The sequence below is a fragment of the Salmo trutta genome, chromosome 4 (genome assembly GCF_901001165.1).
Source record: "Salmo trutta chromosome 4, fSalTru1.1, whole genome shotgun sequence".
Lineage (NCBI taxonomy): Eukaryota > Metazoa > Chordata > Actinopteri > Salmoniformes > Salmonidae > Salmo > Salmo trutta.
In genome coordinates, this window is record NC_042960.1 from 30,366,166 (window position 1) to 30,391,387 (window position 25,222).

The 25,222-nt window shown below is 44.3% G+C and overlaps 1 protein-coding gene and 1 non-coding gene across 2 annotated transcripts; one reads left to right on the forward strand and one right to left on the reverse strand.

Annotated features, from left to right (window-relative positions):
• Positions 1–432: 432 nt before the first annotated feature.
• LOC115192214 (cilia- and flagella-associated protein 57-like) lies at positions 433–25,222 on the reverse strand. The gene is made up of 22 exons (XM_029750459.1): positions 24,926–25,222; positions 24,468–24,659; positions 23,958–24,271; positions 23,061–23,323; positions 22,585–22,741; positions 22,088–22,380; positions 20,967–21,132; positions 20,735–20,848; positions 20,178–20,390; positions 18,223–18,396; positions 16,289–16,450; positions 15,834–15,989; positions 10,790–10,883; positions 10,383–10,573; positions 6,833–7,006; positions 5,851–6,009; positions 4,308–4,451; positions 3,550–3,666; positions 3,227–3,361; positions 2,994–3,137; positions 2,628–2,754; positions 433–940 (listed from the first exon to the last, which is right to left on the reverse strand). The coding sequence occupies exons 2-22, from the start codon at positions 24,622–24,624 to the stop codon at positions 747–749; spliced, it is 3,648 nt and encodes a 1,215-aa protein (XP_029606319.1). The 5' UTR covers positions 24,625–24,659; positions 24,926–25,222; the 3' UTR covers positions 433–746.
• LOC115193106 (U7 small nuclear RNA) lies at positions 13,838–13,890 on the forward strand. The gene has a single exon (XR_003878070.1). It is a non-coding gene; the product is annotated as a U7 small nuclear RNA (small nuclear RNA).

Genomic DNA, 25,222 nt, shown 5'->3' on the forward strand with positions numbered 1-25,222 from the left:
TATACTGCATGGGTCTGTGTGTTGGGTGAGTGGTGGTGGTGAGGAGGTTATGTACTGGTTTGGAGAGAGGGTGGTGAGGGTTATGTATTGGTTTGGAGGGAGGGTAGCTTGGCGGTGGAGGGGGTCTGTAGGGGTGGTGGTGGTGGTGGTTATGTATTGGTTTGGAGGGAGGGTAGCTTGGCGGTGGAGGGGGTCTGTAGGGGGGGTGGTGGTGGTTATGTGTTGGTTTGGAGGGAGGGTAGTTTGGCGGTGGAGGGGGTCTGTAGGGGTGGTGGTGGTGGTTATGTGTTGGTTTGGAGGGAGGGTAGTTTGGCGGTGGAGGGGGTCTGTAGGGGTGGTGGTGGTGGTTATGTGTTGGTTTGGAGGGAGGGAGGGTAGCTTGGCGGTGGAGGGGGTCTGTAGGGGGGGTGGTGGTGGTGGTTATGTGTTGGTTTGGAGGGAGGGTAGCTTGGCGGTGGAGGGGGTCTGTAAGGGGGGTGGTGGTGGTTATGTGTTGGTTTGGAGGGAGGGTAGCTTGGCGGTGGAGGGGGTCTGTAGGGGTGGTGGTGGTGGTTATGTGTTGGTTTGGAGGGAGGGTAGCTTGGCGGTGGAGGAGGTCTGTAGGGGGGGTGGTGGTGGTTATGTGTTGGTTTGGAGGGAGGGTAGCTTGGCGGTGGAGGGTCTCTGTAGGGGGGGGTGGTGGTGGTTATGTGTTGGTTTGGAGGGAGGGTAGCTTGGCGGTGGAGGGGGGTCTGTAGGGGTGGTGATTATGTGTTGGTTTGGAGGGAGGGTAGTTTGGCGGTGGAGGGGGGTCTGTAGGGGTGTATCTTCATCAGGACCTGGATCTCCTCTCTCAGTCTCTGGATCTCCAGGCGCTGCAGCTGGATGATGCGGTCCCCTTCGTCCTCCTCATTCAGACGGACCACCATGTTACTGGGATTGGCCCTGGGAGACAGCAGGGCTGGGTATAGGGACCAAATACAGAGTGAGATCATGCAGGAGTTACTTTATTGGGAAGTAGAAGTCGACCAATAGGACTTTACCCTAAATTCTTAGGATTTACCCCAAACAACGTATGCCTTCTTTGAATGAAACCAGACACCCACTTCTAAAGCACTTACAGTTGAAGTCGGAAGTTTACATACACCTTAGCCAAGTACATTTAAACTCAGTTTTTCACAATTCCTGACATTTAATCCTAGTAAAAAATTCCCTGTCTTAGGTCAGTTACGATCAGCACTTTATTTTAACAATGTGAAATGTCTGAATAATAGTAGAGAGAATTATTTATTTCAGCTTTTATTTATTTTATCACATTCCCAGTGGGTCAGAAGTTTACATACACTCAATTAGTATTTGGTAGCATTGCCTTTAAATTGTTTAACTTGGGTCAAACGTTTCGGGTAGCCTTCCACAAGCTTCCCACAATAATACCTCATGAAGACATCTATTTTGTGAAGTGCACATGTCCCTCCTGCAGCAAAGCACCCCCACAACATGATGCTGCCACCCCCGTGCTTCACGGTTGGGATGGTGTTCTTCGGCTTGCAAGCATCCCCCTTTTTCCTCCAAACATAACAATGGTCATTATGGCCAAACAGTTCTATTTTTGTTTCATCAGACCAGAGGATATTTCTCCAAAAAGTACGATCTTTGTCCTCATGTGCCGTTGTAAACCGTAGTCTAGCTTTTTTATGGGCGGTTTTGGAGCAGTGGCTTCTTCCTTGCTGAGCGGCCTTTCAGGTTATGTTGATATAGGACTCGTTTTACTGTGGATATAGATACTTTTGTACCCCTTTCCTCCAGCATCTTCACAAGGTCCTTTGCTGTTGTTCTGGGATTGATTTGCACTTTTCGCACCAAAGTACGTTCATCTCTAGGAGACAGAACGTGTCTCCTTCCTGAGCAGTAAGACGGCTGCTTGGTCCCATGGTGTTTATACTTGCAAACTATTGTTTGTACAGATGAACGTGGTACCTTCAGGTGTTTGGAAATTGCTCCCAAGGATGAACCAGACTTGTGGAGGTCTACAATTGTATTTCTGAGGTGTTGGCTGATTTCTTGTAATTTTCCCATGATGTCAAGCAAAGAGGCACTGAGTTTGAAGGTAGGCCTTGAAATACATCCACAGGTACACCTCCAATTGACTGAAATGATGTCAATTAGCCTATGAGAAGCTTCAAAAGCCATGAAACCATTTTCTGGAATTTTCCAAGCTGTTTAAAGGCACAGTCAACTTAGTGTATGTAAACCTCTGACCCACTGGAATTGTGATACAGTGAGTTATAAGTGAAATAACTTGTCAGTAAACAATTGTTGAAAAAATTACTTGTGTCATGCACAAAGTAGATGTTCTAACCGACTTGCCAAAACTATAGTTTGTTAACAAGAAATTTGTGGAGTGGTTGAAAAACTAGTCTTAATGACTCCAACATAAGTTTATGTAAACTTCTGACTCCAACTGTATATGAATTTTAAAAGTTATTATACAGACTATTCACACAGTGACACCCAGTGGCTAGAAATATGAACGCTCTACTTCAAAGAAAAGTTCAGGGAACTTAACTCAACCAATCTTTCCAAGGAGTAGAAAGCTGCACTCTATTCTCTTTACTGTAAATCAGAGCGATGAGAGAGAAAGAGGTCACCTTTGAGTGTGTTGGTCTGCTTCAGGCCCTTCTTTCCCATCAGACTCTTGTAGTCATGGACCTGGGAACGCACCAGATGCAGCTGCCGCCGCAGGTCGTTGACCTCACTGATCAGAGTCACGTTCTCCTGTAGCAACCAATCAATTATCCAATTCAGCAATCAAGTAATCCAGTCAGTCAATTAGTCCGTCCGTCTGTCTGTCTGTCAGCCAGTCAAGGACAACGACACTAAAACGACAAGCCTAGCTTGTCTTATAAATGGGAATGAAGCCAAATCCACAAATCATATGAAAATAGTTTTGGGCACACAGACACACTTATCCACCTACTCCAACAGTCCTTTCTGAAAAGTCTCGTCTCTGTCACCTGCATGATCTTGACGTTGTCAGCATGGTGGACCACGCAGTCTTGGGCCAGCTTCCTCTTCAGGGACGCCACGTTCCTCTCCAGGTGGTCCCTTTGCCGAGCGTACTCCCTCTGGACGTTTGCGTCCACGCTAACTTTATCCAGCTGAGAGACATGAAGAGCAGCCATTTAAAAAAACGTGTATTCATTCCCTACTTCTTAACAGGAACACACAGTAGCCAACGCTGTCTCACCACGTCACTCTGCTGTGCGTAGCGGTCGTACAGGTCTCTGATGCTGTCCTTCAGCCTCCTGGGCTCTTGGATGAACCCCACACAGTTATGGAGGTCCGTCTTGAACCTGCGTACCAGGGCCTCCCCATCTCTCACCTGTGAAGGAGGGGAGAGGGGGAGGAAGAGAAGGAAACGTGAGGGATGGAGGTGAGACTGTGGGTGAAGACCGTGGACTTGTCAGACAAATTGGGTGACACTGATAGTCAGACAAAGATAAAGGCACAAATATAAACGTATGGACCTCTCTCTCTCTCTCTCTCTCTCGCTACGTATACAGTACACACCTTCTGCAGACCCTTGCGCATTTCCTTGTCAGTGGTGTTGAGTTTGAGCTTCAGCTCAGCGATGTCCAGCTCCTGCTGAGTGTTCTTCTTGTGGAAGGTATCCAGCTCCTCCTCCATCTACAAATCACCGGAAGCCAATAGCCTTTTTTTTAACATCGTTTAAAAAAAAAAAAAACATTTAGCAGACACTCTTATCCAGAGCAACTCAGTTAGTGCAGTCATCTAAAGACAGCTAGGCGAGACAACCACATTATCACAGTCATGGTAAGTCATTTTTTTCCCTTCACATTAAGTAGTTATGTGTAAAGTCAGTGCTAGTAGGAAAATACAAGTGCGAGTGTAGAGTGTGTGTGTGTGCGGGGGGCATAGCTTTGATCTCCATATTCTCCACTCTCTCCCACCTCCCTCTATCTCACACAGCTGATCTATAGGACTCATCTAAACCCTGATCAACCCTAAATCGATATGGACCCCAGTGCTCATTTCCATGTAGATGAAAAGGGCCTGAAGTTGGCAGGCGCTTTCATAAAGTATCAATGACGACAAGTACAAAAGTAGGAACTGATTTTTTTTTCTGTGAATATTGAATTCTCATTCTAATCAAAGAGACATTTCAGTTAGCCTACTGTGGACAACCGCCGATAGAATGTATGTATTCAAGGGACATTTCAGTGATGGTTTCCAACAATTTCAAAAAATGACAGTTAACCCGTTAAAGAGCTGATAAAGGAGGAAGAAGAGAAGCCATCTTGTTTTACCTCGTGGATCTGCTCCTTCATCTCCATGATATCATTCTCTCTGGGCTCTATTTGTTTCTTCAGTTCTTTGATCTTGTAGTCCAGGACAAATTTAAACTTCTCCAGCTCCTGGTTCTTCTTCTTCAGATCATAGATGCGTTTCTCCTACAGTACACAGGAACAGGACAAGACTTTAGCCTGGTCCCAGATCTGTTTGTGCTGTCTTGCCAAGTCATTGTCACACAACAACAATAGGAGTTGGTAAGAAAACATAAATAGGCTTCAGGTCTCTGTATAAAGTTCGTTTTCACACTAACTGACTACACATTTAACAGCCATAAGATTTTTATAGTCACTTTTTTAAAGTTCAATTATGTTCATGGTCCTCTTCCGAACTTTGATCCCATGAAATTGAAAGGAAATGTCATTTTGTATCGGTAGTTCAACAAAAAAAGCCCTTTGGTGATCCAAATCTAAATGTTCGGCTTAACTTCTGGGCAGCACCTCCTAATGTTAAAATGTATTATCGTTAGAGACAAGCGAGCAAACCAGACAAGAGAGCGTAGCAACAACAGATGCCAAGGTTATTGCTGTTGAGTGTGAATCTTTATTCATGAAGAGGAAGGTGTTTCAACTGAACTGGGGGATCCTCTTTTGATGCAGAACCATTTTGTTCAAATTTACTCCCTGTCCAATTAGCTGTTTGAAACCGTTTAATCGTGTGTGTGTGTGTGTGTGTGTGTGTGTGTGTGTAGGGGGGTGATCTTTTCATAGGACAGCATCTGTGACATTTACACACTAATTAAGTTTCCCTGTACGCACAAAGAGAGCCAACAGAGAAAGATGCAAATGCCTTTCTCCCCTGTCTACCCCTCATAACACTGATGGTAAAATATGTACATGCTCTTTAAGAGAAATAACATGCCTCAGTGTCTCACACATCAATAGCGCTAACAGCAGCATGCATGTTGTTAAGGTTTTACGCACTGACGCACATCGTGCATGCATGTGTGCATACCTGCGCGCATGTGTGTGCACCTATGCACGTACGCGTGTGTGCCTGTGTGAGTTCGTGCTCATAGAGCAGGTGTCTGAGTGGGATTAGTCATTAGTGGACCTTCACTTCTCAAGGCTCAGTGCTGTTTTCCGCTGGGGGGGGAGGGAGTCTTACAGTCTCACAGTCACCTTGCCTGGTGTGATGCATGGCACTGGGACTCAATCAGGATGAATGGATGGGGGAGAGGAAACGTTTTGATGGACAATCTATAATAGCGTATGAGTTGATTGTGTTTGATTCTGAGAGAGGGGCATTAGAACAAATTGAACTGGAGCACAATCATACCAGTAGATCTCCATGATACAAAACGGACTGTTTTCCTTCCTCAGTGTTTTAACCGTTTCGGTGACGTCCAGTCACCTATGCCTTCCATGTTTCTGCATACCTTGGAGGCAAACCAATCATTTCTGCCTCACTGCGTTTGGAACAAAACTAACCCTCTCCTTTACACGGCATCTGACTGTACCCCCTCACCCCTTGCACCCCTCACCCCAGCCACTCACCTACCTTGTCTTGGATGGTCTCGTCCCGCTCCTGGATCGCTTTCTTCAGCGCCAGGATGTCCTTTTCCAGGGACTTGACGATGGCCTTTAGCTTCTGCTGTTCCAACTTCATCCTCTCCATCTCCACGTTGCTGTTGTCTATATCCTTCTGCAGGCTGCTGAACTGCAGTGTGTGTGTACGTGTGTGCATGTGTGAGGGAGGGAGGGAGGGGTAGAAGGGAGAGGAGGAAAATGTCATCAGTCACCAATCCTCATAACTCATTGTCACTTACACAAAAGTCATATTCTTTCTGGATTCCATAACCCATAACAAGGCCTCCACATCCAAAACCATATTGGACAGTAAAAATGGCCAGACTTGATCTAGGAAGAAAGGGAAGGAGACAAAAAAGACAGAGAGAAGACAAGAAAAGGCAACAGATAGACAGACAGAATGGGACCAGGTGTATAGGATGGCTGAATATGCAGAGGATCTGATTCAACATCATCCATTTCCATTAAAGTGATCCCTGTGATATTGAGTGAGCATGCAGAGGGAGCACATTAGAGCCTAACTGTGGACAGACGGACAAGCCCTGCTTGCAGTCAGCCGGCTGTATGCTGCGTCTGATTGGCTGTAATTATGATCTACCACACTGCAGGCTGGGAGAGAAGAGCTGACTGGGAGGTGTGATGAAAAGGCAGGCAGGGGCTAGGTGGGAGAGGGTTGAGTGGGGTGTGTAAGATGGGATGGGACTTGGAAGCAAAGTAGGGGTGAATCTTGCATCCTCCCGTTCTCCTCCCACTTCCTTCTCAAAATATCAGAGGAAAGCAAGGAGAGCATTGGAGAAGATCTGAGGAGAGGAACCTCTGATCTTCTCCTCTAATGCGCTCCTCTTATCCCTCTGATGTTCTGAGAAGAAGGCAAGAAGGCAAGAGGACAAAAGGAATCAAGGAAACTTTTGAGAGAGATTGGAGGAGTAGGGGTGAGAAGATCATGTCTCTACCTTCTTCTTCATGATGCCGGTGTCTCTCTTCATGCGCATGTTGGTCTCCCTCTCGTCGCTCAGCCACCTCTCGTAGCGGATCCTGATGTCCTGGATCTCCCTGTCTCCATCCTCCTCCATCTGCTTCCTGCTCTCCTCAAACTCCCTCGCCTGGATACGAGACTCCTCCTGACACTACAGAGGGTCGGGAGGGAGTGAGAAATAAGTGGGAGATGATAGAACAAGCTTCCCTCTGACACTAGGACAGCAGAGTCCCTGCCCATCTTTCGAAAACATCTGAAACCCTACCCTCTTCAAAGAGTATCTTAAATATCGTGTACTAACACTTGACTTTGTCCTACTAGTACTGGTTTTGCTGATAGCTACTTTATTAAAATAATTACTGAGATGTGGTTGTCTCACCTAGCTACACTATACAGTATATATAAAAGTATGTGGACACCCTTTTCAAATGAGTTGATTTGGCTATTTCAGCCACACCCGCTGCTGACAGGTGTATAAAATTGAGCACACAGCCATGCAATCTCCATAGACAAACATTGGCAGTAGAATGGCCTTACTGAAGAGCTCAACGAATTTCAACGTGGCACCGTCATAGGATGCCACCTTTCCAACAAGTCAGTTCGTCAAATTTCTGCCCAGCTAGAGCTGCCCCGGTCAACTGTAAGTGCTGTTATTGTGAAGTGGAAACATCTAGGAGAAACAAAGCTCAGCTGCGAAGTGGTAGGCCACACAAGCTCACAGGATGGGACCCCTGAGTGCTGAAGCGTGTAGCTCGTACCTCGTCTGTCCTTGGTTGCAACACTCACTACCGAGTTCCAAACTGCCTCTGGAAGCAACGTCAGCACAAGAACTGTTCGTCAGGAGCTTTATGAAATGGGTTCCCATGGCCGAGCAGGCTGGATTGGTATAAAGCTCACTGCCATTGGACTCTGGAGCAGTGGAAACACATTCTCTGCAGTGATGAATCACGCTTCACCATCTGGCAGTCCGACGGACGAATCTGGGTTTGGCGGATGCCAGGAGAACGCTACCTGCCCTAATGCATAGTACCAAATGTAACGTTTGGTGGAGGAGGAATAAAGGTCTGTGTCAATTTTTCATGGTTCGGGCTAGGCCCCTTAGTTCCAGTGAATGGAAATCTTAACGCTACAGCATACAATGACATTCAACGGTTCTGTGCTTTCAACTATGTGGCAACAGTTTGGGAAAGGCCCTTTCCTGTTTAAGCATGACAATGCCCCCGTGCACAAAGCGAGGTCCATACAGAAATGGTTTGTCGAGATCGGTGTGGAAGACTGGCCTGCACATAGCTCTGACCTCAAACCCATCGAACACCTTTGGGATGAATTGGAACGCCGACTGCGAGCCAGGCCTAATCGCCCAACATCAGTGCCCGACCTCACTAATGCTCTTGTAGCTGAATGGAAGCAAGTCCCCGCTGCAATGTTCCAACATCTAGTTGAAATGCTTCCCAGAAGAGTGGAGGCTGTTATAGCAGCAAAGGGGGGACAATCTCCATATTAATGCCCATGATTTTGGAAAGAGATGCTTGACGAGCAGGTGTCCACATACTTTTGGTCATGTAGTGCATCTTAAGATGAATGCACTAACTGTTAGTCGCTCTGGATAAGAGCATCTGCTAAATGACTAAAATGTAAATGTTAAAAATTTGATAGAGAAAGAAAAAGGAAAGGCGAAAGAGGTAGCAAATAACAAGGCAAGATATATGGGAAGAGTTAAGTTGAAGAGAAGGAATGAGATACAGAGAAAGAGAGAGGTGAAAGGATAGAGAGTGAGGATAAGAAGGATAAGACAAATAGACAGAGGGCACGAGATCGAAGGACAGAAGGAGAGAGAGATAAAGAGGGTATGAACGGGAGCTCTGCCTCACAACACAGAGAGAGGTTAGGTCATCCTAGCACGGCATCTGTGAAGAAGATGGATAATCCCATCGTTGGGTGTTTGTTTATGCACCTTCAGTACCTCCTCAATTATCCCAGTCAGGACTAGGCTACTGAGATGCTCTGCATTTCATGTGCGCCTCTCTCTCTCTCTACAGAGTTAAATAATAAGGTGATTATGCAGGCCCTGTGGAGCGCTACAAAGGGGAACTTTGAGTCAATGGTGAAAGGTTGGGAAGGCCCAAATCCGTGTGTTTAGTCAACAGTATACTCCGCCGTATACTATTTAGTATTTTTTTTTTTTAAATATTTTTTGTTCATTTTAGCAGACGCTTTTATCCAGAGCGACCTACAGTGAAGAGTGAGTCCATACATTTTTATACTGGTCCCCCGTAGGAATTGAACCCACAACGCTGGCGTTGCAAGCGCCATGCTCTACCAACTGAGCCACAAGGGATGATGAAAGAAACTGTCAGAGTACTTGAGCAGGATATTAACTATTGAACTGAAACTGCTCACTCAGAATGGCCCTGTTCTGGACAGAACTTCACTGGAGAAAATACATGAACTGGGGTCATTCTTACATGAGAAGTCTCGTTTTGCTACTCTCTCTCAGGGATAGGGCCGCTCTTTGCACTTTCTTTTTTAATCTAGAGTGGTCGGTATCTCAGCGCAAATCCATGCCGTGGATTTCTATTCTGCTCTCTACAGGGCGGAAGACTGTGACTGTGTGCACTGCACAGTTCCTTCAAGGACTTCCTAAACTGGGCCCTGAGCAGAGAGCTGCTTTGGACTTGGACATTACTCTGCAGGAACTGTCCACTGCAGTTATGCAGATCTCCTCTGGCCTCCCTGGTATTGATGGTTTGCCATCAGACTTTTTACAAACATTTCTGGAAATGTATTGGGTGCGGGGGAATGAAGTGTTCTGTGAATCCTTTCAGGAGGATTCTCTTCCAGTGTTTTGTCAACTTGCTGTGCAAGTTGAGGGCTAAATGGTAATGTGATGTATTGTAGTGTGTGGTCTTTACCCAATAAAGGGGATCTTTTCTCTCTCTCTCTCTCTCTCTCTCTCTCTCTCTCTCTCTCTCTCTCTCTCTCTCTCTCTCTCTCTCTCTCTCTCTCTCTCTCTCTCTCTCTCTCTCTCTCTCTCTCTCTCTCTCTCTCAGAATGAAATAATGAGGTGGTTATGCAGGCCCAGTGTTGTGCCCCCCACATACCCCACCCCCATCCTGCCCACCCCTCTCCCACCACTCACACCCCCATTAGCAATGATGGGAGTTGACGTCGCATTTCCTTAAAGATTCCGCAGACATCCTCGATGGAGAACCCGGTGCTTCGATATTCATTTGTCTCTTCGCTTCCAATCAGTGTCACAGCAGGGGGGAGAGGAGAGGAGAAAGGGGGGACAGAAGGGAGGGTGAAGGCTGCCGCTAAATGACTGACTAGACTACATCGCCTTGAAGTAAGGCCAGGAGTTTTTCCGGACTACATGGTCTGGCCAGGAAGAACTCTGGGCCCTAACCCAAAGTTATTCCTGGTGAGGGGAAAAAAGCAGGACCCTATCTGTGAGGACTCTATATAAAGCCTCAAATCCCGCCTCCAAACATCCCCATACAACCCCTTGACATCCTAGTATCCACTACCTGTTCCAGCACCAGTAGTTTCTCCTGCATCTTTCCCTCGTAGTAGAGGGTGAGCTCCTCCAGGGCAGCAGTCTTGCTCTCTTCCATCTGCTGCAGCTGCTTCTCGTAGTCCTGCTGCATCTGCTGAGACTTGAACTGCAGCTCCTGGTACTTTTCATATTCCAGCATCAGCTTCTGACTGTTGGCCGATTCTAGGGGAACGCAGAGAGAGAGACAGAGAGGATATCCAATGAGGACCCTGGATCTAACACAGTCAATGCTATCATGTGCTGCTGTCCATGTACACACTGCAATGGGAGTCATTCAAGTCTCTTAACTCCAAACCTAAAGGTCACTTTTGTTTTCTTCTGAAAGACGGACAAGAACTGAGAATAGCATAGAATAGAACAGAATAGAACAGAACTTACCCATATCCTGCAGCTCTTTGCCGTGCTTCTCCATGACCTCGAACATGGTCTCCTGATTAGCTACCTCCATATTGTCTCTCTCTGTCTTCAGGATCTGACAGGAGAGATGGAGAGAGGGATGAAGAAAGGTGGAGAGCGAGAGGGATATTTTTGCACATGCACCTCACTGAGGTGTTCACCTTACGCCAGCCCAGCCAGAGCCACTTTCAATTCTCATTTCCATGTATCGATCTAGCAGTAGCTCTTATCAAGGCCGACTCCTACAAGGCAAAGTACACTCAGTGCATACCATAATGAGAGCTGAACACTTTTGAAAGTTAAGCCGTGTTAAAAGTATTATACTGAGCTACACGCTTAGAAAAAAAGGTGCTAAGTAGAACCATAAATCGTTCTTCGTTTTGGTCCTTTTTGGTGCTAGGTAGAACCATTTGCAGAAGGTTCTACCTAGAATGTTCTTTATAATCAACCAATCATTGTACATGCAAAATGTTACGGCTGTCTACGGGAGGCGAAGTCAGGTGCAGGAGAGCAGAGTAGATTTAACAGGCGCACTTTTATTCCGGTCAAGAAATAGGCACAAAATGACATCAAAGTGCCCAAAAGAAAACACGGAACATGTACAAAAGTATAGCGCGTGAACATCCCACATAACAATAAACAATTACACACAAAGACATGGAGGGGAACAGAGGACTAAATACATGCAGTGATTAGATAATGAAAACCAGGTGTGTATGGAAACAAGACAAAACAAATAGAAATATGAAAAATGGAGGGGCGATGGCTAGAAAGCCGGTGACGTCGATCACCGAACACCGCTCGAACAAGGAGAGGAGCCGACTTCGGTGGAAGTCGTGACACAAAAACACAGATATTAAAACAAACTATTCTGAAAATCACCCTTCATTAGCGCATGCTGGGAAATATGATATATGGTTCTATGTAGAACCCTTCTTGCCTTACAAAGAATTATCAAAGAACCCTTTCCTCCAAAAATGGTTCTTAGGATGTTAAAGGTTCTAGGTAGAACCCTTTGCCTTCCAAAAGCGGTTCCAAAAGCAAAAACCCTATCCCCCCTTCCAAAAGCAAAAACCCTATCCCCCCACAAAGAACCCTTTTGGAACCTTTTTTTGCTAAGACTGTACAGTACAGTAAACAGACTCAGAGTTACTTGGTACAAGGTAAATCAGATGTTGGGGAGACCAGGGGCAATTGAGACCACTTGAACTAGGCCAGTCCCTTTTTTTTTTATATAAGGAATGTACAGTACATCTGTCTCAGAAACAGTAGCTGGGATCAAATGTAACTCCTAAAAAATAAACCAAATACATTCACTTAACTTAAAAAAACACTATTGTTTATGAATTATCATAGACATAAGTAATGCTTTTGAAATAAATATTATTATTTATATGTACGCCCACAAAAACTGCAGCATCCACTGAGAGGCTCTTGCTGCCAAGGGAATGCCTGACAGCCTGAAAGACATTTTGGACACTACAGTGAAAATGGTTAACTTTGTTAAAGCAAGGCCCCTGAACTCTCGTGTATTTTCTGCATTATGCAATGATATGGGCAGCAACCATGTAACGCTTTTACAACATACAGAAGTGCGCTGGTTATCAAGGGGCATAGTATTGACACGTTTTTTTTTTTTAATTGAGAGACGAGCTTAAAGTTTTCTTTACTGACCATAATTTTCACTTGTCTGACCGCTTGCATGATGACGAGTTTCTCACACGACTGGCCTATCTGGGTGATGTTTTTTCTCACCTGAATAATCTGAATCGAGGATTACAGGGACTCTCCGCAACTATATCCAATGTGCGGGACAAAATTGAGGCTATGATTGTGAAGTTGGAGCTCTTTTCTGTCTGCATTGACAAGGATAATACACAGGTCTTTCCATCATTGTATGATTTTTTTGTGTTCAAATTAACTCAAGCTTACGGACAATATCAAATGTGATATAGTGAAGCACTTGAGTGAGCTGGGTGCACAATTACGCAGGTACTTTCCCGAAACGGACAACACAAACAACTGTATTCGTTATCCCTTTCAATTATCCCTTCTAATATCTGAAAAAGAGAGCCTCATCGAAATTTCAACAAGCGGTTCTGTGAAAATGTAATTTAATCAGAAGCCACTGCCAGATTTCTGGATAGGGCTGCGCTCAGAGTTTCTTGCCTTGGCAAATCACGCTGTTAAGACACTGATGCCCTTTGCAACCACGTACCTATGTGAGAGTGGATTCTCGGCCCTCACTAGCATGAAAACTAAATACAGGCACAGACTGTGTGTGGAAAATGATTTAAGACTGAGACTCTCTCCAATACAACCTAACATTGCAGAGTTATGTGCATCCTTTCAAGCACACCCTTCTCATTAACCTGTGGTGAGTTATTCACAATTTTTGATGAACAAGTAAGGTTTTATATGTAAGATGGCTACATAAAAAGCAAAATTATTTATTATTATATTATTATTTGTGCCCTGGTCCTATAAGAGCTCCTTGTCACTTCCCACGAGCCGGGTTGTGACAAAAACGCACACTCATTCTTATGTTTAATAAATGTATCGTATAGTGTGTGTGTGTGTGTGTGTGTGTGTGTGTGTGTGTGTGTGTGTGTGTGTGGCAGGCTTACAATGATGGCAAAAAACAACATTTGAGAGTGCGCTGACACTGGTGCTAGAGGGGGTACGTAGCTGGAGGTTGAGGTACGGGACTATAAAAAGTTTGGGAACCACTGCTGTAGAGTATACTTTAAATACTACAGTATTATCCACACAAAAAACAGTGTAGTAAATACTACAGTAATGTCCGCAAAAATACTACAGTCCACACTAATCCACAAAAACACTACACTTTTTTATCTATTGTAAATACTACAGTATTTCATTTGCATATACCCTGCACATTACCCTCCCCCATATCCTAATTTGTGCCACACTACATGCCATATAATGTGTTCCCTACAGGTTATAGAAAAGAGCAGAAGCTCTGAACTATCCGTTCAGACCCTAGTCCTAACTACCTACAGGTTATGGAAATATGCTCTTTTAGTATTTCTCCAGTAGGTTTCCTCAAGGAGAAAGCCTCCACTTCTATGTCAAAGATAATATAACAAAAATACTATTGTAAATACTACAGTAATGTCTGCAAAAACACTACAGTAAATAGTACAGTATATTACAGTCCACAAAAACCATATGGTAAATACTACAAAATACTATAGTCCGCAAAAACCCTTTAGTAAATACAACAGAATACTACAGTCCGCAAAAACACGACATTAATTACTATAGTATATACACAACAGTTTTCTTTTACTACAGTAAATACTACAGTAAAGTCCGCAAAAACACTACAGTGAATACTATAGTATTTATACCATAATATACTATAGTGTTTTGACATGTGAGTGTAACCAATATTTACAGTAACACCCTTATTTGCGCATGGTCATTCGGTTCCTCTCAAAACATTTGAATAGTTTGATGGTGCCCAACTGATATTGGGCTCCCGAGTGGCGCAGCAGTCTAATGCACTGCATGTCAGTGCTAGAGTTGTCACTACAGACACCCTGGTTCGAATCCAGGCTGTATCACATCCGGTTTAATGCGTGCGTGCGTGCGTGCGTGCTGGTGGCAAGGAGGTCAGGTGCAGGAGAACGAACTTGGTATAAACGGAGTCGTTTAAAAAGTGCTCACAAACTCCGAAAACCAACATATACAAAATAAAGAACGTGGGTACAAAACCCGTCGCACACCAGAACATAAATAGCACCAATACATACAACAAACAATCACCGACAAGGACATGAGGGGAAACAGAGTGTTAAATACACAACATGTAATTGATGGGATTGGAACCAGGTGTGATGGAAGACAAGACAAAACCAGTGAAAAATGGATCAGTGATGGCTAGAAGGTCAGTGACATTGAGTGCCGAACACTGCCCGAACAAGGAGAGGGACTGACTTTGGCGGAAGTCGTGACATCCGGCTGTGATTGGGAATCCCATAGGACGGCGCACAATAGGCCCAGGTTTGGCCGCTGTAGGCTGTCAATGAAAATAAGAATTTGTTCTTAACTGACTTGCCTAGTTAAATAAATGTAAAAAATGTAATATATGTTTACCACCTCTTTGGCAATCTATAGTACTCCAAGGCTATTTAAAGTTAGTTTTTGTATAATTAATGTGCAATTCGTACAATCCTAAAGTTAATATAACTTTTTTTTCATCCTTGGCTGCTTGGCTCGGGTTCATTTTAACACTGCATTTAACACCAACCCAGTAGCAATGACAAAATCTCATGTGCCTAGCAAGGGACAACAATAGTAACATGTCCAATATGTCAATGTTTAGCCAACATATAGTGATGGAAATTATGATAGTTTGAATTCTTGGACATTAATGCTCAGGACAGTATAAGAAAAATGCTGCAGTCGTAAAAACTACTTTCACCTGCAAATAGTGAGGGAGAGAACCTAAATGGGCATGTGCTGAGAGAGTTTCATCACTCTAGCTTGTTTCTGTTTGGAGAAATTCAAGGTCCCTGTTACAATTGCCCCCGGTCTCCCGTACTAGTTCATGCCATATTAATGTTTATCTCAGAGCCTATTTACCATCTAAATGTAGCTCCATCACTCTAATTTACAAAATTAATTGAATCAAATTGATGAGTACTATCATGCCTGCTCCCGCTCTCCCTCCCTGGCGCTCTCGAGCGCCAGGCTGCTCATCATTACGCACACCTGTCACCATCGTTATGCGCATCAGCACTACTTTGGACACATCTGGACTCCATTACTTTGTTGATTGCCCCTCCTATATCTGTCTGTTCCTCAGTTTGATCGCCGTGTCAGCATTATTGTCGTTATGTTTCCCCTGTCCAGACGCTGTCCTTGTTTGTTTCATGTCGGTTATTTATTAAAATGTTCACTCCCTGTACTTGCTTCTCGTCTGTCCTCAGAAGTACTTTATTTAGTTAAGTTGTTTGAGGTAGGAAACTGATTATGTTTGAAGCCCTGTCTGTCTCACCTGTATGTTGGTCTTGAGCGACTCCATCTGCTGAACAAACTTAGTTGACAGTTCCTTGGTCTTTTCGTTGTAGTTCATGTCCTTCAGACGGAGCTGGTACTCATTCTCCATCTTCAGCTCCTCCACACGTGTCTTCAACTCTAACATCACCTGGTTCTGTTATAGGAGGAGAGGAGGTAGTGAGGGAGAGAATGAGCGAGGGAGAAGGTAGAGAGAGAGAAGAAGAGTAGTAGCAGTGAAGTGAAGAGAGTGGGAGAAGAGAGAAAAGGAGGCATGAGAGCAGGGGAGGAGAGGGGGGGAAGAGGAGAGGATGAGATGACAGCAGGACAGGGATAATGTGATTAATCAGGTTAGAGTAGGAGTGACCATAGCCCTCGCAAACCTACAATAATGTAACACACCCAACTCATGTATCATGCCAGTGTAATGCTCCAAAAAAAAACATGGTGGGCTACCTTCTCCTCCAGGTCTGACTTGGTGATGAGAATCTCCTCAGCGTAGGTGATTTCCTTGTCTCTCTTCAGGCCGCGGCCCTCCTTGTCTATGATCTTCCAGATGAGCAGACAGCCGTCCTCAGATACCGTCAGCAGGTACTGGTCATCAAAAGTGATCACCATCTGAACACAGAGAGGACACACACTTCAACACCTCCGTTCAGTGCATTCAGAAAGTATTCAGACCCCTTGACTTTTTCCACATTTTGATACGTTACAGCCTTATTCTTAAATGGACTAAACAAAACTTTTCCTCATCAATCTACACACAATACCTCATAATGACAAAGCAAAAGGCTATTAGAAATTTTAAAAAACTGAAATTGAGCTCAGGTGCATCTTGTTTCCATTGGACAAGATTTGGAAAGGCACACATCTGTCAATATAAGGTCCCACAGTTGACAGTGCATGTCAGAGCAAAAACCTAGCCATGAGGTTGAAGTAATTGTCCGTAGAGCTCCGAGACAGGATTGTTTCAAGGCACAGATCTGGGGAAGGGTACCAAAAAATGTTTACAGCATTGAAGGTCCCCAAGAACACAGTGGCCTCCATCATTCTTAAATGGAAGAAGTTTGGAACCACCAAGACTCTTCCTGGAGCTGGCCGCCCGGCCAAACTGAGCAATCAGGGGAGAAGGGTCTTGGTCAGGTAGGTGACCAAGAACCAGATGGTCACTCTGACAGAGCTCCAGAGTTCCTTTGTGAAGATGGGAGAACCTTCCAGAAGGACAACCATCTCTGCAGCACTCCACCAATCAGGTCTTTATGGTAGAGTAGCCAGACAGAAGCTCCTCCTCAGGAAAAGGCACACGACAGCCCGCTTAGAGTTTGCCAAAAGGCACCTAAAGACTCTCAGACCATGAGAAACAAGATTCTCTGGTCTGATGAAACCAAGATTGAACTCTTTGGCCTGAATGCCAAGCGTCACATCTAGAGAAAACCTGGCACTATCCCTACGGTGAAGCATGGTGGTGGCAGCATCATGCTGTGGGGATGTTTTTCAGCGGCAGGGACTGGGAGACTATTCAGGATCGAGGGAAAGATGAACAGAGCAAAGTACAGAGAGATCTTTGATGAAAACCTGCTCCAGAGCGCTCAGGACCTCAGACTAGAGTGAAGGTTCACCTTCCAACAGGACAATGACCCTAAGCACACAGCCAAGACAACGCAGGAGTGGCTTCAGGACAAGTCTCTGAATGTACTTGAATGGCCCAGCTGGAGCCCGGACTTGAACCCGTTCGAACACCTCTGGAAAGACCTGAAAATAGCTGTGTAGCGATGCTCCCCATCCAACCTGACAGAGCTTGAGAGGATCTGCAGAGAAGAATGGGAGAAACTTGCCAAATACAGGTGTGCCAAGCTTGTAGCGTCATACCCAAGAAGACTCAAGGCTGTAATCGCTGCTAAAGGTGCTTCAACAAAGTACTAAGTAAAGGGTCTGAATACTTACGTAACTGTGATATTTCAGTGTTACATTTTTTTATACACTTGCAAAAAAAAATTTAAAACAGTTTTTGCTTTGTCATTATGGGGTATTGTGTATAGATTGATGAGGGAAAAAACAATTGAATCCATTTTAGAATAAGGCTGTAATGTAACAAAATGTGGAAAAAGTCAAGGCGTCTGAATACTTTCCCGAATGCACTCAAATCAATGGCCTTTGAATTGAATTCAGCGCGTCATCAAAAATCAAATCAAGTCAAATTGTATTGGTCACAGACACCTATTTAGCAGATGTTATTGCGGTTGTAGCGAAATGCTTGTAAAACAGGTTGTGTGTGTTTTTGTGTTGTTGTGGTTCATTACACTGTAATCGCTCAAATTGTGCTGCGTTGTGTAGTATTCCATTGCAATGCACAGTATTTTACTGTTTTGTGAAGGTATTGCAAGTCGTACCTTGGTGACAGGTGAAGAGTGGGCCTGGTACTCGATCCAGTCCTTCTGGGTGGACAAGGGGTACTTGATGGCCCTGATGGTTCCGATGGAGGTTCCAGTGAAGAGCGTGCGCCCAGAACGGGACATAGCGATGGTGGTGTAAGCCACATCTTCAGCGGGCACTTCACGTAGGATCTGACAGAGAGAGAGAAGGGACAGCCAGGGGATGAGGACACAGTGGATGTGCATATAAAGGCTACCAAAACATTTTTTATTTAACCTTTATTTAACCAGGCAAAGCCCATATAAAGGCTACCATATAAAAGCTACCATATAAAGGGTACTATCAAGGGATGGCAAGAAACAAATGCAGCAGAGGTAAAGTGTTGTTAACATTCAAGCATAACATTAGCGTTATTATGCCAGCCTCATCCAGGAGTGTACATGCACATTTTTAAGTAGAGCTAAGTTACCCCGAGGGACTAATTTATTGAAGTGGATATTCTGTCAGTGAAAGTTGTTTACTTCACCAACACTTGGAATGCAAATAGCCTAATGGGGAAGGATGAAGGCATCTAACATCCAACAAAACCACTGATCTATTCAGGACTGGATAAAACTCTTCCAAATTGAGATGTTTATGATTGTTGTGGGTTTTTCTCTCCAAGCTCCAGCAGCCCAGAATAACTCAAAGGGCCTCTATCTGACGGACTGTATCCTCTTTCCTGATTATTTTCATAGACTGTCAGAAAGATGGCCGTCACTCAAGGATGAGAAGAAGTGACAGCAGAGTGTGAATTTAATCAACTCTCTGGCCCCGGTCATTATGACGGAGAGAGACACACTATTTATTTCCCTTTCAGAACTTCACTTCACACAGCTGGAAACTGACACCATCAAAACATGTTATGAAGAGTTAAGGGAAATAAAATATTAACTCAAAACAGTCAGCATAGTACCGCTCTCGAGGGAAACTTCTGCATAGTAAGAATAAGAAGATACTTTAGAACTGGCTAATAAGTTCTAACTGCACCCCTCAATTATTAAAACCATCTTATAGCTATTATTATAGCCAGATCCTCAAAATGTTCTACAGCTGCACCATCGAGAGCATCCTGACTGGTTGCATCACCGCCTGGTATGGCAACTGCTCGGCATCAGACCGTAAGGCGCTACAGAGGGTAGTGCGTACGGCCCAGTACATCACTGGGGCCAAGCTTCCTGCCATCCAGGACTTATATACTAGGTGGTGTCAGAGGAAGGCCCCAAAAAATGTCAAAGACTCCAGTCACGGCAAGCGGTACCAGAGCGCCAAGTCTAGGACCAAAAGGCTCCTTAACAGCTTCTACCCCCAAGCCATAAGACTGCTGAACAATTAATCAAATGGCCACCCGGACTATTTACATTGACACCACCCCCAATTTGTTTTTACACTGCTGCTACTCGCTGTTTATTATCTATGGAGTCACTTTAGAAATTACCTCGACTAACCTGTACCCCCGCACATTGACTCGGTACCGATACCCTGTGTATATAGCCTTGTTATTGTTATGTAATTTTCTTGTGTTACTTCTTGATTTATTAATTTTTTTACTTTAGGTTTTTTAATAAATACTTTCTTAACTCTATTTCTTGAACTGCATTGTTGGATAAGGGCTTGTAAGTAAGCATTTCACGGTAAGGTCTACACCTGTTGTATTCGGCGCATGTGAATTTTTTTGTTGTTGATTTGATTACAAGAAAAACCTGATATAATTTTATAGCATCATTATAACTGACTATATCTCAAAACTAATACGCATTTGTCAGAGTATCTGACATTTCAATAAAATTTTAATCTAATGTTTTACATCAACAGTTGTCAAGAAAAGCTTTACAGTAACCCAGCCTAGACCCCAAAGAGCAAGCAAAGCAGAAGCAACATACAGGAAAAAGTCCCTAGAGGGAAGAAACATGTTACTTTTTGGGGGTCTCACTTGACAGGCCTGGATCTCTTTCAGGGTACAGTCGGTCCCCACGGCAAAGATAGTCTTGGCGTCAGGGGAGATGGTGACGCTGGTGTAGCTGCAGGACTTGAGGACGCTCTCCGACTCCCGCTTGCTGGTCAGGGTGTTCCACTCGTACACAGCCCCCTCCATACCACATGACACCAGCCTGCTGTCATCACCACTCCAGGCTATGGAGCGCACCTGTAGATGGAGACAGGCGAGCCTTAAACAAAATACCCACTTGCAGTCACGTTATCTCTACAACCCTGAGTGTTTCGAGCCAGGTGAACTGACCAGGAAAAACTTAAAGCTATAACTAGGGCCAAACGTTTTTCCTGGTCAGGTCACATGGCCAGGAACTGTTGGCCTGAGGTGAGGCCTACTGGAACTGTGGTTGGTCAAGCGGCTGCCAGATGTGGGCGAGAAAATATGCAGGAGGCAGGCTGCTAGTGGACTAGTTGGAGCTTGCTAGCTAGGGTCTTACTCTCTGATGATGAATCACACCGTAAACCATCAGTGACCTCCCCCAGTGTACCATTCCTAACCTTCCCATTGTGTCCTTTGAGGTTGAGGATGTTCTCGAACGTGGTGGTGGAGTAGATGTGGATGACGTTTCCATTGACCGCAGCAAACAGGTGTCCTCCGTGACTGAAGGCACACTAAAAGGAAAACGCATACAGTACACTGCAAGAGCTGGAATAGCTAGAAATCTAGTACCAGTGATGTTCAGCTATCTACAATGAGGCACTGTTGGCACTGAGAACTCTTCCTTCTGACCTCTCTACAGGCTCGCACGGTGAACTCCTTGAAGGTCCTGACGTCGTCTATGAGCAGGTTCATAAGTCGCAGCTTGTCAGAGAAGCCCACCATGACAAACAGGCCAAACGGGTGGAGGGCGATGCTGAACGCCTCCTCCTGGAACTCCTTATACAGCTCAAGGGTGCTGAGGGGAACGGAAAGGGAGACAGACCTAATAAAAGCTTTAAAGAACAGACCCAATAAAGGCTTTAAAAAACAGATCTAATAAAGGCTTTAAAGAACAGACCTAATATAGGCTTTAAAGAACAGACCTAATATAGGCTTTAAAAACAGACCCAATAAAGGCTTTAAAAAACAGATCTAATAAAGGCTTTAAAGAACAGATCTAATATAGGCTTTAAAAAACAGACCTAATATAGGCTCTAAAAACAGACCTAATATAGGCTTTAAAGAACAGACCTAATATAGGATTTAAAGAACAGATCTAATATAGGCTTTAAAAAACAGACCTAATATAGGCTCTAAAAAACAGACCTAATATAGGCTTTAAAGAACAGATCTAATATAGGCTTTAAAGAACAGACCTAATATAGGCTCTAAAAAACAGACCTAATATAGGCTCTAAAAACAGATCCAATATAGGCTCTGAAAACAGAGCTAATATAGGCTCTAAAAACAGAGCTAATATAGGCTCTAAAAACAGACCTAATATAGGCTTTAAAAAACAGACCTAATATAGGCTTTAAAGAACAGACCTAATATGGGCTTTAAAAAACAGACCTAATATAGGCTTTAAAAAACAGATCTAATATAGGCTCTAAAAACAGATCCAATATAGGCTCTAAAAACAGAGCTAATATAGGCTCTAAAAGCAGAGCTAATATAGGCTCTAAAAACAGAGCTAATATAGGCTCTAAAAACAGAGCTAATATAGGCTCTAAAAACAGACCTAATATAGGCTCTAGAAAACCTAACAGCCAGCCAGGAATTGTTTTTTCTCAGATATACTGTAACTACCATTCAGTGTCTAAAACAACAAAGGAGCTGAGTTAATCATCACAGGCTGGGACACTGTATAGACTTGACATAAACTCCAGAAAATCTGTATTAAAAGGGATTGCGAAACCCGCAGCTCTTACTTGGTCTCAACGTTCCAAATGCGTACAGACTGGTCCAGGGAGCAGGTGGCGATGATGGGCTTGCGGATGCAGATGGACAGGCCGGTGATAGACCCAGAGTGGAAAGAGTGGGACAGGAACTCAAACTGGACCTGCTCCCCCTTGCTCATCTCAGCAGAGGACAGGGTGATACTGTAGAGCTGACCACGATCTGTGCTGGTCACTACTGTCTCCTCTGACGGACTGATGACCAGAGAGACTATCTGCTGCTGCTCTGCATGGCTGGGCTCGTGACTGCACTGGTCTGGGGGGATCTGAATGGAACACATACACGAACACACATATACATGCACACCCAACACAGTTACATTAATACAAACACACAAGTATAAAAACAAAGGCAGAGACATTATCAGAAAACTCTTTACAAATAGCCTGTTTGTACAGAAGGCGCTTAGATTTGCATTATACAGCTCGCTTGAGTGATTGTTATAGTTTGGTGAAATAAATTCTGTCACCCTGATCTCCCTGGTCTTCCTGTAGTTGTCCTTGTCGTCGGTTCTCTCAAACAGATACACAGTCCCAGGACCGGCCGAGCAGGCAAAGCCTTTCGAGTAAGCTGTGATGACTGTAACCCGTGGCAACTGAGGGGTCTCTTCATCATTTCCCTCTGCACTGTAAAACATTTTATTTGTATTATTATTATTTTTACGGCATTAGGAGGGTAACATACACAGACGTTTCGGCTTTCACCCTCTTAGGTGTGCAGGTAAAAAGAAACACAGCAGGCATGGAAATTGTGTGACATCTGTTCTGTGCCCTGTGCAATGAAATAAGTTGCCCAAACTGGACTCTAACTGCCTCTGTGGTATGACATCCAAGAGCACTTTAGATTGGTCTAGCTTTCCTAAACAGCTAATTTGGTAACATTTTATTTCATGGTAGATAGATAGGTTATTACTGTGTCAGCACAAGCCTCTCTCCTTATGCCCACCTGTCTGGGTTCTGTGACATGGCGGTCTTGGTGGTCACACTCATGTCCCATCGGAGGTCTCCAGACTCAAACACCATCAGCCTGCCTGCTTCTGTCCCTGCAATCACCCTCTCCTCAGACATCCAGGCATGGGATAGGAAGTTATGGGTCTCTTGCTTATGGAAGGTGGACTGCTTCAGAACCCCCTCTGCATAGCGGAACAGCTTGAAGACCCCATTCCCACTCACACAGATCTGGGTGTTGTCGTACGGGTTCAAGCTGACCTGGAAACATAATACACTCTTTGGAAAAAGGGTTCCAAAAGGGTTCTTCGGCTGCCCCCATGGAAGAACACTTTTTGGTTCCAGGTAGAACCCGTTTTGGTTCCAGGTAGAAGCCCTTTTGGAACCCTTTTTCCAAAGAGTGTATTATGTTTCCATAGCACCTTCACCTTCATTTCTAAGCGTGTTGAGTGTGAGACAGTGCCATCATAATATAGCTTGTGAAAGTAAATAAGTATGTGTGTGATCAGCTACAGAGTTAATTTGATAACAGAGTAAGGAGCAAGGACCCGGAATGCGATTTAATGCCTTAACTCAGGGTTTCCCAATGTCGGTGCTGGGGCCCTCCCTGGGTGCACGTTTTGTTTTTTTGCCCTAGCACTACACATCTGATTCAAATAATCAAAGCTTGATGATAAGTTGGTTATTTGAATCAGCTGTGTAGTGCTAGGGGAAGAAAAAAAACGTGCACCGGGGGGAGGGGGGGGGGGGGCAGAACAGACTTTGGGAAACCCTGCCTTATCTATGGAAAAATAACACTGCTATTTTGAATGAACACGCGGATCATTCCACATCACCATTTCCTTGCCAAGGACTCTTCCCTGGCCCCAATGACAAGAGAGCAGTCCGACATCACCTGGTTGACTGGATTAGCGGCCACAGTGGTCTTCACCATGGCCATGACCTTCTGCTTCTCCCACATCCAGTAGAAGAGGGTGTAGTCTGGCGCCCCTGACTGGCCAATGAAGTACTTGGAGTCGGTGGAGAAGGCCATGGAGACAAACTCCTGGACATGGATGTCCCCTCCATTCAGCACCTTCCTTTTCCGGTTCTGCTCGTGCTGCAGGTCGTACACCGTAATGGTGGCCCTCTCTCCACGCTCCGACACCGCCAGGTAGCGGCGGTTTGAGCTGATAGCCAGGGCATACATTCCCTGACTCCTCTCCAAACCTAAGGAGCAAAATCAAAGATGAATCACAAAGACAACATAACTGGAAGTTGGATATCTTTAACAAGTTGTTAAGAGCAACAACAACAACAAATGATGCCAGGTTTATATTTGTCTATGAATAGATTTCAGAGAAAGTGATGTAGTGTCAGAGACTAGCCATATTGTTGTACTCCTGAGATGTGAGCATGCAGATACCTGGGATGAACCTCTGCCATTTCTGATCAATGTTATAACGAACACAGTTGTTCCCGGATGGGAAGATGACAGTCTGCTCATCAAAGTAGAACAGGTTATTGGCCACGCCCCTCCGCAAACCAAAGCTGTAGTGGCACTGGGCCACCACTGCAGACATCAGAGTGTTGTCAAATCAAAGCTGCAGACTAAAATCTGCCAGTGAAAGGAAAGAAGAAAAAACTAATTCAGAAGGGTTTTGATCTTTATCTTTACGATGTGGCAAGCAAAAATCTAAAGGACACTAATTAAATTATTTAAGACCATATTGATCCTTTTCACTTTGATCTGAAATTGCGCTATTGGACCTGTAAATTTACATCTACAACTCCTGATCTACAATAGGCACATTTTTATAGCCTTACTTGGAACCATACATTCAACTTTGAAAGTAATGATTCTTATTTAACTAAGCTACTTACCTTTATTGGAGAAAAAAATTGTTGATTCCTCACAACTCCTTATTCATTATTTATTTTTAAATCATTGATACATCCAGAGATTAACATGCTATGTTTTGCCGAGGCGTGGAATATATGAATAGAATGTTATCGTTAGATTCTATCACTATGGAAAAGCATTCATACAATGCGTAATTACATAATAAACAATGAATATAAATTATTAAAGCATACACCCATATCAATATAAATTGAATATGTTTTTTGTCCTGACTCTTCTGGTCTTTTTTTCTCCACGAGTTATAATCCAGGAAAACT

Excerpts from the sequence above, each read along its gene's own strand:
- LOC115192214 (XM_029750459.1), bottom strand. The coding sequence starts at position 24,624 with ATGTCTGCAGTGGTGGCCCAGTGCCACTACAGCTTTGGTTTGCGGAGG. Across the intron at positions 16,451-18,222 it reads ACTCTTCACCTGTCACCAAG|ATGGTGATCACTTTTGATGA; the intron begins GTACGACTTGCA and ends CTCTGTGTTCAG. Across the intron at positions 7,007-10,382 it reads AACTACTGGTGCTGGAACAG|TGTCAGGAGGAGTCTCGTAT; the intron begins GTAGTGGATACT and ends GACCCTCTGTAG.